At 41.8% G+C, this 13,016-nt stretch overlaps 1 protein-coding gene across 2 annotated transcripts in view; it reads right to left on the bottom strand.

The window, feature by feature from the left end:
- The window catches only part of grb14 (growth factor receptor-bound protein 14), a 42,791-nt gene that overhangs the window by 13,633 nt on the left and 16,142 nt on the right, over window positions 1–13,016 (bottom strand). For both annotated transcript variants that reach the window (XM_079562928.1, XM_079562929.1), the window contains exon 3: window positions 1,687–1,843. In XM_079562928.1, the coding sequence (XP_079419054.1) occupies window positions 1,687–1,843 (157 nt within the window). The remainder of the gene's footprint in view (window positions 1–1,686; window positions 1,844–13,016) is intronic.

Here is a 13,016-nt window from a genome sequence, read left to right as displayed (position 1 = left end):
AAAATTTAAGTGGCATTTTTCTTTATACTTCATCTGAGGACTCCCACTCAAGACCTCGTGACCCCCCAAAGGGATCCCGACCACACTTTGGGAACCACTGCCCTAGTCTAAGACGTGCAGCCTGTCAAATGTCAATGCCCCTGGAAGTGTTATAACTCGGCCACTTGACTTTGAGTCATTGTGTCATTGGGGTGCACCAACAAAAGGCCAATACAAGCCTAGACCCAGCCCAGCTATTAACAATATTAGTTTTTCCAGCACAGTGCTTTGACAAGGTGAAGTTATTCGGTTTATGCTGTGATGAATGGAGAAACTTCGAGGAACAAAGTTGATTATTAAGTTACAATAAATGTGTAACTTGAACATGGGGGTGTAACCTGACAGATACTCATTATAATGTCTTTCCTAGAAGTAAGGCCTATTGTTAAGTAATGGAAAATCTTTGTGTGTTTTAATAGTCAAACACATTATTGAATGTACACCAGATCAGGTCAGAAAAGGGCATTTCATCCAAGTGCGGATTGTTTAACATGGATGTGGTCATGGGTTCTTTGGTTTTATGTTGAGGCACTAATGATGATAATAAATATGAGTTTATCTGGTTGCGCTGAAGGCTAGGAATATGGATGTGTGGTTAAAGGTGCATTCTGCAACTTTTGGATGTATGAGCCAATGGATGTATGAGTGATCAGCTTCTAGGAGACTTCAGGATCAATTGTTTTGTAGGTTTTCAGCAGTGAAAACCTACAAAACAAGTGATCCTGAAGTGTTGGAAGGTAAACGTGACATGCTGACCACTCACACATCAACTGGGTCACTACAAGGTCAAACGCAGACAAATATAAAACTTTTTTTTCGCATAAAAACATAAAAAGTTGCATAGTGCACCTTTAAAGTGATCTCAGTTGTAGGGCTTACTTGTTGTAACAGAACATTTAAAAATCTTTCAAGATGTCATTATTTTCTGAAACAAAACCAACTGTAAACTTAAGTATTAGGAAAACATTTTGGAAAGTTTGATGCACGCATGGTGGAAGTAGTACACGCACCGGACGAAATGCCCAGAATTTAGGGATTCCCACTTCGATTGTTGGTCCATTGGATTCAGGGACTTTTTAAAGCATGAAGCAGAGGCCAGTAGGCTGACCAAACACATGCAGTAGGTAACTCCATCAGACTTGCAAAATAATAATAATAATAATAATAATGCATTGGTTTTATATAGCGCTTTTCTGGACACTCAAAGACGCTTTGGAGATTAAGAACTTTAAATTTTAAAACCCCTTTCAGAAGCACATTTACATTCTCAATGGAGTGTTGTTTCAGCCAGTGTTGCTCCCCAAACATAAAGTAACCGCGGTATTTGACACAAGGAAAAAGGCAAAATATAAACCTGCTGCTTTATCTCACGAACTGTCTTGACATGTTGCACCAATATCATGTTTCTGTTCAGGGCTGTTCTTTTCCTCCTTTTAATCATTTTCTCCTCCTTATTATTCCAGCCATTTTGGTGCTGACGGCATAGCACATAATCCCTAGACAAAAGCCGGTTAATGCCAACTCTAGGATACAGATTACTGTTGATAATCCTCTTTTAATTTCTCCATAATATCAATACCAAACATTTCAAATACCCCGTACGTGCCGGGATATCGAGATGCTGGTCGAGAGAGGAGTAAGTCCTACCTATCCCCAGGTGGGACAGGTGTTCGAACAGAGTCCAGCAGTGGTCATCGATGCAGTGGTTCTTCAGGACGAACAGCTGGCACACGTCCCGCGCCGTGATGTCGCTGGGCACCTCCACGGCACGGCTGCTCTGGTCTTCACTGTACACTTTGATCACCTGAAAGACAATTAACAGCAACCGGTTAGTAACGGGGCAGCAACACAGATGGACAATCTAAAAAAAAACATCAACTTTTTCCTTTTATCATTTAGTCTGATGGGATCTTTACACGGCTGAAGTGGCAATTTGATGAAGAAAGTAGAGGGGGAGTTACACAGAGCATCTACCGACAAATTCCTTTTTGCAATCTTTCTTCCTGTCCCACAGATCAACAATAGACATCACACAAAAAGTCAAACCAGGGAAAACTTGTTGTGTTGAAGAAACATTGTAATATTGTACCCTCTCATATGCTCTTTGAATTTATAATGATGAGACATAGTACATTTGAATGAGAGGTCGATATTTGGGGATTAGGGGTTAGCTACAAGTTTTTTTTAAAGGGGGGGTATTATGCAAAATCGACTTTTTCAAGCTTTACATCATGTTATTAAGTCATTCCCTCATTAAAAACATGCCTGAAGTGTTGCCTTAGCACATTCACGTATTTTCGAGTAATCTGTAAAAACTCCGATGGCAGCCATTTTAGGGATAAAACGCCTGATTCCTTCAGGAAACGCCTCCGACCTCCAGGATACGCCTCCGACCTTTCGTCACCAGCCGAGTAACCAACCACTGCTCCTCAGCAGAACCCCCTCCCCGCAGTGTCTAGCCCTAAGATGTAAACAGAGTCATCATGGAGGATTAGCTTCATGTATTGTGAACCGGAGCCACGGCAGGCTTTTACAAAGACACACATCAGTGTTTCTGTTACCGAAACACCCAGGATTAAAACCGGTGACAAGAACACTTATTTCAGTGTCTGGTTCTGCGCTGGGCCTTGATGATGCACAGAGCCTCCGGAGAAAGCTAATGCTAAGCTAAACCTCGAGTCATCACGTGAAAACGAGAAATATGCACACATAAAGTCAATAAAACCACCACACACATAAAGAACCGTTTAACAATGATCACACACGGAGCCAGGCTTGTTGATTTGGAAGTTTATTGCTCACATTTCATCTACAATGGGTCATAGCCGAGTGGTTTTCTCCCGGAGCTAACAAGCTAGCCACGACAAGCTAACGGGAAAATTCACTGAATACAAGCAGCATATTATGCATTGAAAACGTCACTAAAACAGGCAACTGCTTGAAGCAGCCTTTATGATGATGACACACGGAGCCTGGCTTGTTGATTGTGTAGTTTATTGCTCACATTTCATCTACAGTGAATCGTAGCCGAGTGGTTTCTCCAGGAGCTAAGGCACTATTAGCCGCGACAAGCTAACAACCTTCACCTTCACAACATTCATTGAAAACAGGCAGCATATTATGCACAAATAACGTCAATAAAGCAGGCAACTACTTGAAGCAGCCTTTACGATGATCACACAATGAGCCTGGCTTTACACATTTGTGGTTTATTACAGACCTTTCATCAACAATGAGCTGTAGTCGATTATAACAAGCTAACGGGTAACCTCGAAAAACCATTGTCCACCTGCACAGATAATGTCCGTCTTTGAATCGTATGGGCTCCTGCAGATCCTGGTGTCGTCCATGGGGGTATAGTTAGAGATCCATAGGGCATGGCAGATGCAAAGAGATAGCCTCCAAACAGCAGTTATTTTTCAGGCAAGAGCCCCTTCCAAGCGTCCGGTGTGGAAGGTTTGTCTCCAAATAATATCCTGTGTGGCCATTGTTCACAAAGTGATAAACAGTAGATCCTTTCCAACAATAAAAATTAAAATGCACCGATCGTAGTTTCAATACAGTTGAGACAACGAGCGCAGTGTTGTTGTCATGCCACAGACAGCGTGTGGAGGGGGCGTGTCGGAAAGGGTCAGAGGTTCTTAAAGAGACAGGGGCCTATTTCAAGTCTTTCGCTACCGCCATTTTGAAAGAGCAATTTTATACAAGGCAGTTATTCTAATTTACTGCATTTACAGACCAACAGAAGGTTTCGTCATCATTGTAGTGTGATATAGACTGGTGCTATGTGGCTGAAAAAAGCATAATACCCCCTCTTTAAATATAAGTTTCACTAAACCTTCACTAAGTCATTATGGACATGCTGCATGTCCTTTTGAAGCACAATTCAATCGCTGAGTTAGTTTTAACCTCCACAATTGTATTTTTAATTGCCGTGCAAAATGCTGTGGCTAGCATTAGTATGCAAATGCTAACGGAAGCATGCTAATGCTAGCGGCAACTAATCAAAGCTGGGACAGAAACTATTATTGAATCTCCTAAAGTAATAAAGTAAAATCGGCCACTGCTGGTGTGGCCAAGTATGTATGTTTTTACAGGATTACAGACCAGACATTTGATTATCACGATATAATGGCGGCTTGCCTTTGCTGTGCTTTACAGGCTGCTCCAGTGGACCATTATTCACACACTCCTCACACTCAGTGCTGATTACAATATGTAGCCACAGCTGCCCTGGGAAGATGGATAGTTTGCTGTCCCCTATATATCAGCACCTCTAACCACCACCGATCACCAACTCTCGCACCTTTTTGCCTACACAGGTGTTCTGGTGGGTAAGGCTGCACGATGTTGAAGTAACGTGCGCTATGGCCGTGCAATATTGCAATAACGATATTATCGCAATATTTGACTAAACCATTTCAACATGTTCCATTCTAACAGAAATGATGTCAAAACAAGACTTAAAAAACACAACAACAATATGCACTGCTCAGCGCTGGGATTGAACTGATAACACATGGAGCCAAAGATGATCACTCTAACCACCGAGTCACTGGTGCCCCAGTTATTTACAGTAACGTACTACAAGTTGCGATGATAGTTGTACTAGTTTTTACTTAACCATGGTTTTGTCTGACAACACCAATTATTTTGCCTCGTCACAAAGTTTTCTTTTGACACACACATTCGAGTTCTTCTATTGCAGTGAGCACCATAACATCCTGCAAACAAGAACTGATAACACTGCAGCTGTTATTTACAATACACTGTGCAAACAATTTCACTGCTTAAACAACCATCTCGTCTCTGTCACTACTAGGCCATTATTGTACAAACATGATTACAGAAGTAGGAACATACTCCCCGTCAAACAGACCACGCTGCGAAACTTCAGCAATGTCTCCTTCAGACACCAAAGCCTAATCAAGTTAATCCACATGAAAGTCCCACTTACCCTCCACGGCTGAGCTGAGCAGCACTTGGAGTGTAGACACGCTCTGTATCCTATGTGGGGCTGGGTACAAAGCATTGCAGTGGGCCGGCTGACGATATGAAGTTTGAGACTATGTGATCACGGGCATCATATCTGAGCTAAAGCACGACACAATCACCTGCAGCTTTTCTCCTTCTCCAGCACAGAGAGGAAAGAAAAAGAAGCCCATTCTCTGGAGGGAGGAGAGACAGGCAGTCACAAGGCTCTGCAACCAACCCCCGGCCGCTCTATTTGCGCTCACACACCCATGGCAGGCAGCGCTCCAGCATAATGCCCCGACAGGGCTGCTGGACAAATACAATAATGGCTGATGAGTGTGACCAAATACGTAACAGAGAGTAAAGATGGTTTATTTCAGGCAAAACGGTGATGGTTTACGGGCCTGAGCTGAAGGGGCCCCAGAAGATTTGTTTCCCTTAGTCAAAAGCGTTGCAAATACAGTATACAGTAATACAGTAATACAGTAACAGTATTCATAATAAGAAGCATTTCCTTTCAACATCTTAAAGGGACTATACATGTTCCAGCAATGTCCTAATGTGTAGAATGAGCCCAGACCTGTTCACCACAACTGCCTCTAAAATCCTGCACTGTCACTCAAAAAGGTTTTAATTCGGGTCCGAAGTGCCGTCATGCACGAGCTTAATATAGAAGCTGCAGTTACACATAAGACCTGAGGTGGCAGTAGTGAGTAGAAAATGTCCAACTTGCATCTAGCCCCTTAAAGCAACTTCGGCAACACTTTATAATAACTACACCTTGTTTAGCCTTAATAAATGATGAGTTAACACTTAATTCATCATGTACAATTCATAAGTTAAGTGTGACTAAAACTTAATAACTACTTAACTACTACAGGGAACGCCTAAATCATAACAGTTCTTCACATACTTCACTTATTCATTGTTCAATTGTTTTGGAAATTAATTTGCATTCAAACTAAGAAGTGTAAACTGGTGGTTCTACAAGGGGGTGTGTGTGGTCCCAAGATGATTTCAAGTTATAAAAGAAAAATGAGAAAATGATTGATAGTGTGTGTAATACAACATCGTTAAAATCTAAAAAAAAAAAGTCAATGTTGCAGATGTCTCCTTGCCACAGCCGTCGCTTCGATCCCGTTTCAAATCCCTTGACTTAAGGAGCCGTTTGAGTATCTCTCGGTGCGTGTTACCCACTGACTGCATGATTTAGAGCCGAGGAGGGATGAGCCAGACCCCTTCAGAGAGCGCGCAGAGGGGAGGTCAGAAATGGAGACTGCGAGGAGCCATTAGTAAATCTATGCTAACCATGACATCAGCGCCCGCGCCGACTGTTTCATTACCCGCTGTCTGTTAGTCCGCACCTAGAAAACTCACCGGAAAGACGACAGTACCGTATCCTTTATAAACAAAAATGACCCCGTCTCTATGGGTTCCTAAACTAAAGATTACACCCCGTAGAGACGTGATGTTCCACAGTTCCCGGAGGACATTACACCACCAGAATCATTGCAACCTTTGAGATTCTCCAATCGCGACCACTGCTCAGTCTTGTCAAATGTGCTTAATCTCGCGAGCCCCCGTATTTACATTTGCTGCTGATATAGCATGGAGCTCGAGCCGAGCTGCCACAAGGAAGTGGCCGACCTGGGACTTAGCCAAATCAAATCATGCCGGCATCGCGTTTCACTGGAGAACAGGGTAGGGCCGGGTTGATGTATGGGCTGGCCTGCGCAGATGCGGCTTGTGTTTGCATTTGGGAAGCTCAAAACGAGGGCACTGCTCGATGAAACTCTGAGTCGTACTTTTACAGCGGGGAGTGGGGAGGGGTAAGATAAGCGAGACGTCTGCGAGATAAGGGTGAATAAAGGTGCTTTGAAAGTTTTATTTGAGCTATTAAAGCAAATCAAACAGAGCAGAGTGGGGAGCATAAACTGTCTTTATTGAGTGAAAGGAAGTGGCTGCAGGGTTGGAGAGTGCAGACGTTACTAAGTAGTGTTAAATATTAATGAAATTCTATGATTGTGTTGTGTAATGGGACTGTATAATATTGCGTAGGACACTTTATGGTCCAGTCAGTGCGAGCCTTTGGAGAACATTATCAGTTAGTGAATGTCCACTGTTGCAAGGCTTTCAAAAGGGCATATGCAAAATCAAGATATAGGACACTGGAGCTGAATACAGGGGAGATATCGGTTTGAAAATGTTGCTTTGTTATACAGTAGATGGTTTAAAGGAGCTATCCTTGATTTTTTAAATGTTCGGTTATTGGAATAAAATTTGTTTTGTCCTTTAGTATAAGGTAAAAGCAGACATTTATCCACTGGTTTTAAAGCCTTTTAAACAGTCATAAAATGTCAGGCTAGTGGGCATTTTTTACAGTGAAGTGACAGTTTTCCTCCCTGAAAGTTGTGAAACCTGGTTTAAACTCAGTCCCTGTGACAAATTTTGATGTTGTAAATGCATTAGGAAAGTTTGAGATGAGTTTGGACCAGAAAATAACAATTTGAAATTTGAGTGACCTGTTTCTTTGTACAATCAGGCATAGCTCCTTTAAATATGAGGGAAAGTTTTCTGTAATTTCATGTTTTAATAAAAAAAACTAAGACATTTGCATAAAAATTGCCAAAATTGCAGGTTTCAATTCATGGGTTCATTTTGTAGATTCATTATTAAATACAAAGATTAATTTTCAGAGGGGATTTTGGTAATCTTGTTCAGTTTTTAAAAAATGTATAAAATTTCTAATCAAGCAAGGAATTAGATATTAACCTCTTAACCTCCCCCTTAACCGAGCACATTTCCGGCATTAACTAAAGACTTGAAAAAAAAAAGCTTCAAAATAGTGACAGAAACGGGACGTAGACAAGAATGCAGCAAAACTGCATAAACAAAGTTATAAAAATGCAACAAAAAAAGTTTATATTGCAGCCAGTTTCTTGCTGCTGCCGTCTCACAGAAAGAAAATGACCATGTTTGGATTCCAGCGTCCTCTTGGTCGCCTTTTGTGCCACACGTGGACGCCAACATGTCGATATTTGTGAATGAATAAGCGTGGGAAAGACGAGGGAGCGTGGGACGTTCAATAACTGCACAAAGTTCACAATCCTTGAAAGTGCACCAGGGTTCACTTCCAGTGTGAACACAAACAAAATTGCTAATCGCAATCAATACACTATTTATTTAATCACAATGATATGTTTTCCAAATTTTTATGCAGCATTACCTGATAAAGCCGTGGTTCAGGGCCCACTTTCATCATGACAAGCTGAACCCCCCCCCCAAAAAAATATATTACTTTCCACTTATTTAAAGGGACACTGCATACTGTTGCCATTAGTACAAAACATGCTCAGGGAATAATCAAAGAATGGATTTGGATGAGGACCTAACCTATTTTAATATCAAATTCTATTGACTTAGTCACATCTCCATGGAGACGAGCTGGAGACGTACCCACTCCCGGTAAAGATACAGTCATGTCTTAGGAGAGCTGAGCCGCTTACAGCAAAAACAGATGTTTGTGTGTACATTCATGAGGTGTTTTTCCAATGATTAAATGATCTATCATAAAATAAATGCTAGTATTTCAATTTTATTTTTTAAGTACAATTCTACACGGTGTGCCTTTAAAAAAACAAACAAACAAAACTACTGCAGTTCCTCCCTGTTCAGAATGTAGCATTTCTTCAGGCACTAATGAATAGGCTGACTATACAAAACTTTGTATTAACAGTCAACTAAAGGAAGGACATGTTTGGGGGGTTTTGCAGAGTCTGGTTTATAGTACTAGAATGACAAGCACGGAAATGCGCTAGGAGCGGTCGGTTGAAAATATCCTAAGATTCATGATCTAGCACATGATCCTTTTATTTACGTGTCATTGAAACAAACTTACACAATTACATTATAAAACACAGCGCTTTGACAATGGGGCCTTTATGAGACGCAGCGCCGTAATAAATCTCTATGGGAACTCACATTGTTAGAGGATCATTATTGGGCCTGAGGTCATGCTGTAAACGTCTAGTTACTGCTGCTTTTATCGCAGTATAGCCGCAACCTGGACAAAGACGTTGATAAGGCGTTGATAAGGATGAAATCACGGATCAGCAGATGCGCCATGTGTGCAAATGGAGCCACTTTTGGATTATTTGTGTTGATGTCCTGCATTTTCTAACGTCCACACTCGTCACAAGCATTGCAGTTTTTGATAATCTCTCCAAAAGGATGTACAACAAAAAACAGTACAAAAGGTTCAAATAACACCAACCCTTCTGCCTGATAAAGTGACATGCTGCTTACACATACAGCATGTGCTTTTATCAGGGGACACCGGGTTACAACAATAGACAGACTGTGCCAGACGGTTTATTACGGAAAAACATTGTGCAATAAATATGTTTGATTTAGATTGAACTGTTGAGACTTCCACAGCCAGAGCATGTTTTTAGACAGGCCTGGGTATTGTTTAAAGGTTCCAGTGTGGTAAAAGAAATAAAATGTTGAGGTAGGGATAGGGGGCGGGACAGAACTTTAAATAAATCAATCAATAAAAAAAGATTAGATACTTCATAATGATGTCTGGTTCTGAGACGGCACTCAAAGAAATGCTCTAGAAATAGAGCCCGATCTTGTGCTTCTAAACGCAGACTATGGCGTAACATTTTGCGCCGAGTTGGAGTGCTCTGTGAGATCTTTCAGCTCCTGGACTGAGCGCATTTCAGTGGGAAGTACATTGGGTGGAAAAACACCCATGACCAATGGCGGTGTTATGTACAACAGCCTTTTTTTCTCTCCAACCAGACTCCGCGGACTGGAAGGGGGAAAGTTGTGGAGGAGTGAGGGGTGAACAAGTGCTTTTGTTTTGGTCACGTTAATGCAATTACGGCCGAGCGAGCGCCGACCCGCGCCACAGCAGGACCGGCTGTTGGATACATCTCTTTCTCTCGGGACACGGACATTGTTTTGCTCACAATGGAGCTCAAAATGCTTAAAGGGGCTAGATGCAAGTTGGCCATTTTATACTCACTACTGCCACCTCAGGCCGTACGTGTAACTGCAGGTTCTAGATTAAGCCCGTGCATGATGGCCGAATTAACAACTTTTTGAGTGCAGGATTTTAGAGGCAGTAGTGGTGACTAGGTCTGGGCCCATTCTACACATTATGGAACATTTAGGGGGAGGAAAAAACATAATGTTAACATTTTCAAACTCCGCATAGTCCCTTTAAAGGAAGAAAACAAGGCAGAGGAACGAGTAAATGAACGTGAGCCTCCATAGAAGATAACCGTAACGTTTACAGTTTGCGCTGTCCTTACGCCAGGCACTAGATCTGGCCCTTACTCTTCTATGGACAACAGAGTGTATGAGCAGCATTATCATCTTGTTTTCATGGTTCTAGATCAGTGTGACACCACTGGTGGGTTGCGCAAACTTTTACAGTGGGTTTGAAGCCTTTTCTCAAGGAACCCCTCAATCAATACAGCAGGACATTTGTATGATAGAGAATTCTTTTCAAATTTGATTTCTTTCAGGCTTTTAGGCTTCTTTCTGTGATTTATCTACAGGAAAGGGCACAAAACCAAACTCCAGTCTGGAAAAATGATTGGTGCTGCGTTGTTTTAGTCGTGAATTCAGCTGTAAAGGTTTATTCAATGCTTAAAGCAATATTATGTGGCGAAACATTTTATGGGCTTGGAATAAATACTCTTATTTAGGCCGTGGTTTGTCACGCTACGGTGATGGTGGGTTCCGAAACCAAAGCTGAAAGGTAACAAGCCATACTTCTTGTGGATAAAACAGATGAACATGAGCTAAACACTGAGCAAAACCCCAGGGAACCATCGAAGCACCAGGAAGAAACCTGCCCAGACGAAGGGACAACATAGCTCAGCACAGAAAGGCCCCTCCTTGGTTGGATATAACCAAAAAAGACTGAAGACTGTCTGAGCACAAATAAAACAATAAAGCAGCCAAAAAAACTGCCAGTGAAAAATACTTCATATCATCGTGTCAGTAGTTTCAGCCGGGGGGGGGGGTCGAGGCTACCAGTTTGGAGTCATAGCAGCGGCGCGAGGGATAAGGAACGCGTGTGTCATGTGCCGAGGATAAAAGAGAAGACAGTACAGCCAGGGTCTCTGTACGGAGCACTAAATATAGCCTTGTTGAACATAAAATCCCCCATTAGAGCGCCTTATCTCAAGGCCGGGACGAGGCGAGCTTTTTCCCCAATTAAGACTACTTTGCCTTTACCTTGAACGGATCTGACGGCTGCGTTTTTAACATCGGAAGGAGTCCACATATACATAAATGCTGTCCTCTAAGCTCATTCTAATATCCTCCTTGCAGAATGAGATGCACGGGGGAGAAACTGCAAAATGAAATGCTGAAGACAAATGTTATCAAATTGCAAAGATAAGCTTGCAGGAAAGCCGTCGACTACTTTGCAAAGTGAAAGGGGGACAGTTCTAGTAGTCAGTAGATAGTGGTTGGAGCCAGTTATGGGAAGTACTTCTTTTAATATAAGAAAACATGTAGATACAGAAGCCAAGACTTTGACTTAAAAGTATCCACTTTGAAATGGATGAAAAGCAGTTCCCACACTTTTGCTTTTCGCATTCTTTACAAAGACCTGTAGTCTGAGACCGGGTGGGTTCGAGTTCACCAATGGGCGTGATTGACAAGCATATTAACCAATCACAGAACAGCTGAATGATCTGTGTCGTTTTTGCACGAAAACTTCAGGATACAGGGAGTGATGGTGCGAAAATTCAAACAGGTCACTTCTCACCATTTAAAGTTATAGTCTGTAAGTTTGCAAAGTGAGGAAACAGAGTGAAATGTGAATGTAAACAATCAAGTTCCTCCCCTCTTTAACCAGAAAGCCCTTCTTAGTTTGCAAAATGAGGAGAGCAGGAACAGAATTATCAAAGCATCGATCAAGCCCCTCCCCCTCCCTCCTGATTGGAACTCGCTAGATTCCCCAGCTAGTGAGGAAAAGCTTGTCTCATTGGTCAACGCGGGAGGATACTAGACTAGCTGCTCAGATCCTGGAAGGAGAGACTTTACAAAAATGTATAGTATATAGTATACAATATTTATTTATTTATTATCATTAGTTACTTTAGATCAAAATGTAAGACCAAGTGGTTGATATGATGCATTTAGACTTCCGGACAATCACTTTAAGTTGCCCATTTGGAAAAGCTTTACGCAGGTTCATTCTATAACAACATTTATGATAACGTTTTACTTTCGCAAAGCGTGCACATCCAGCAGCATGCTTCTCTGTCAGAGGGTGACCAGCAAAAGAAAGGACATCAGAATCTCTGCGTCCGACTTTCAACTTAAAAGAGGGAACCTTCTCCCTTCTCTGTCGTCCCTCCCTCTGGTTCAACCTTCGATCGCGAACTCCACTCCATTCCTCTAAAGGACTCAGAGCTAAATCTAAATCCGTGAACTTTTAATCAAACTGTAGTGATGCAGAAAATACAAAGACAAGCTGCAAAAGTAAAGTCATATCTTGATATAAGATTTAAATTAAGAATATGACACCTTACTAGTTTGAATAACTCTTACAAGTAAACAAAGCTTTTATGAAAACAAGAAAAAAACATATTTCACGTAAAAGGGGATTTATTATGAACTTTTAAGTGCATTGAGGTGTTTAACGCACCGAAATCAAGGACAAATACACTCCTTTCCAAACAATGTTGCATATACTGAATATCTACATAACTTTTTGCAGAGTCAAATATGCACTTGACAATGTTTTTTTCACTGTGTCACTTTCCACGACTGGCTTATGCAACCAACCGTGAACAAGTAGGTGCTATATTTGTCGGACAGCTTGACACTACATTGTGCATTTGACCCGCTGGGATCGCTTGCGTCGCGTTTTGACAAGTGCGGCGGCTGCCAGCGTGACAAATGAGGCAACGGAGCCGGGGCCAAGTTAAACATCGCGTTTCAGGCACTGTCAATTAGGATTCAGCTTAAAG

The sequence above is a fragment of the Gobius niger genome (genome assembly GCF_951799975.1).
Source record: "Gobius niger genome assembly, chromosome: 9".
In the NCBI taxonomy this organism is placed as follows: domain Eukaryota; kingdom Metazoa; phylum Chordata; class Actinopteri; order Gobiiformes; family Gobiidae; genus Gobius; species Gobius niger.
This window is presented reverse-complemented; position numbering and strand designations above follow the sequence as displayed.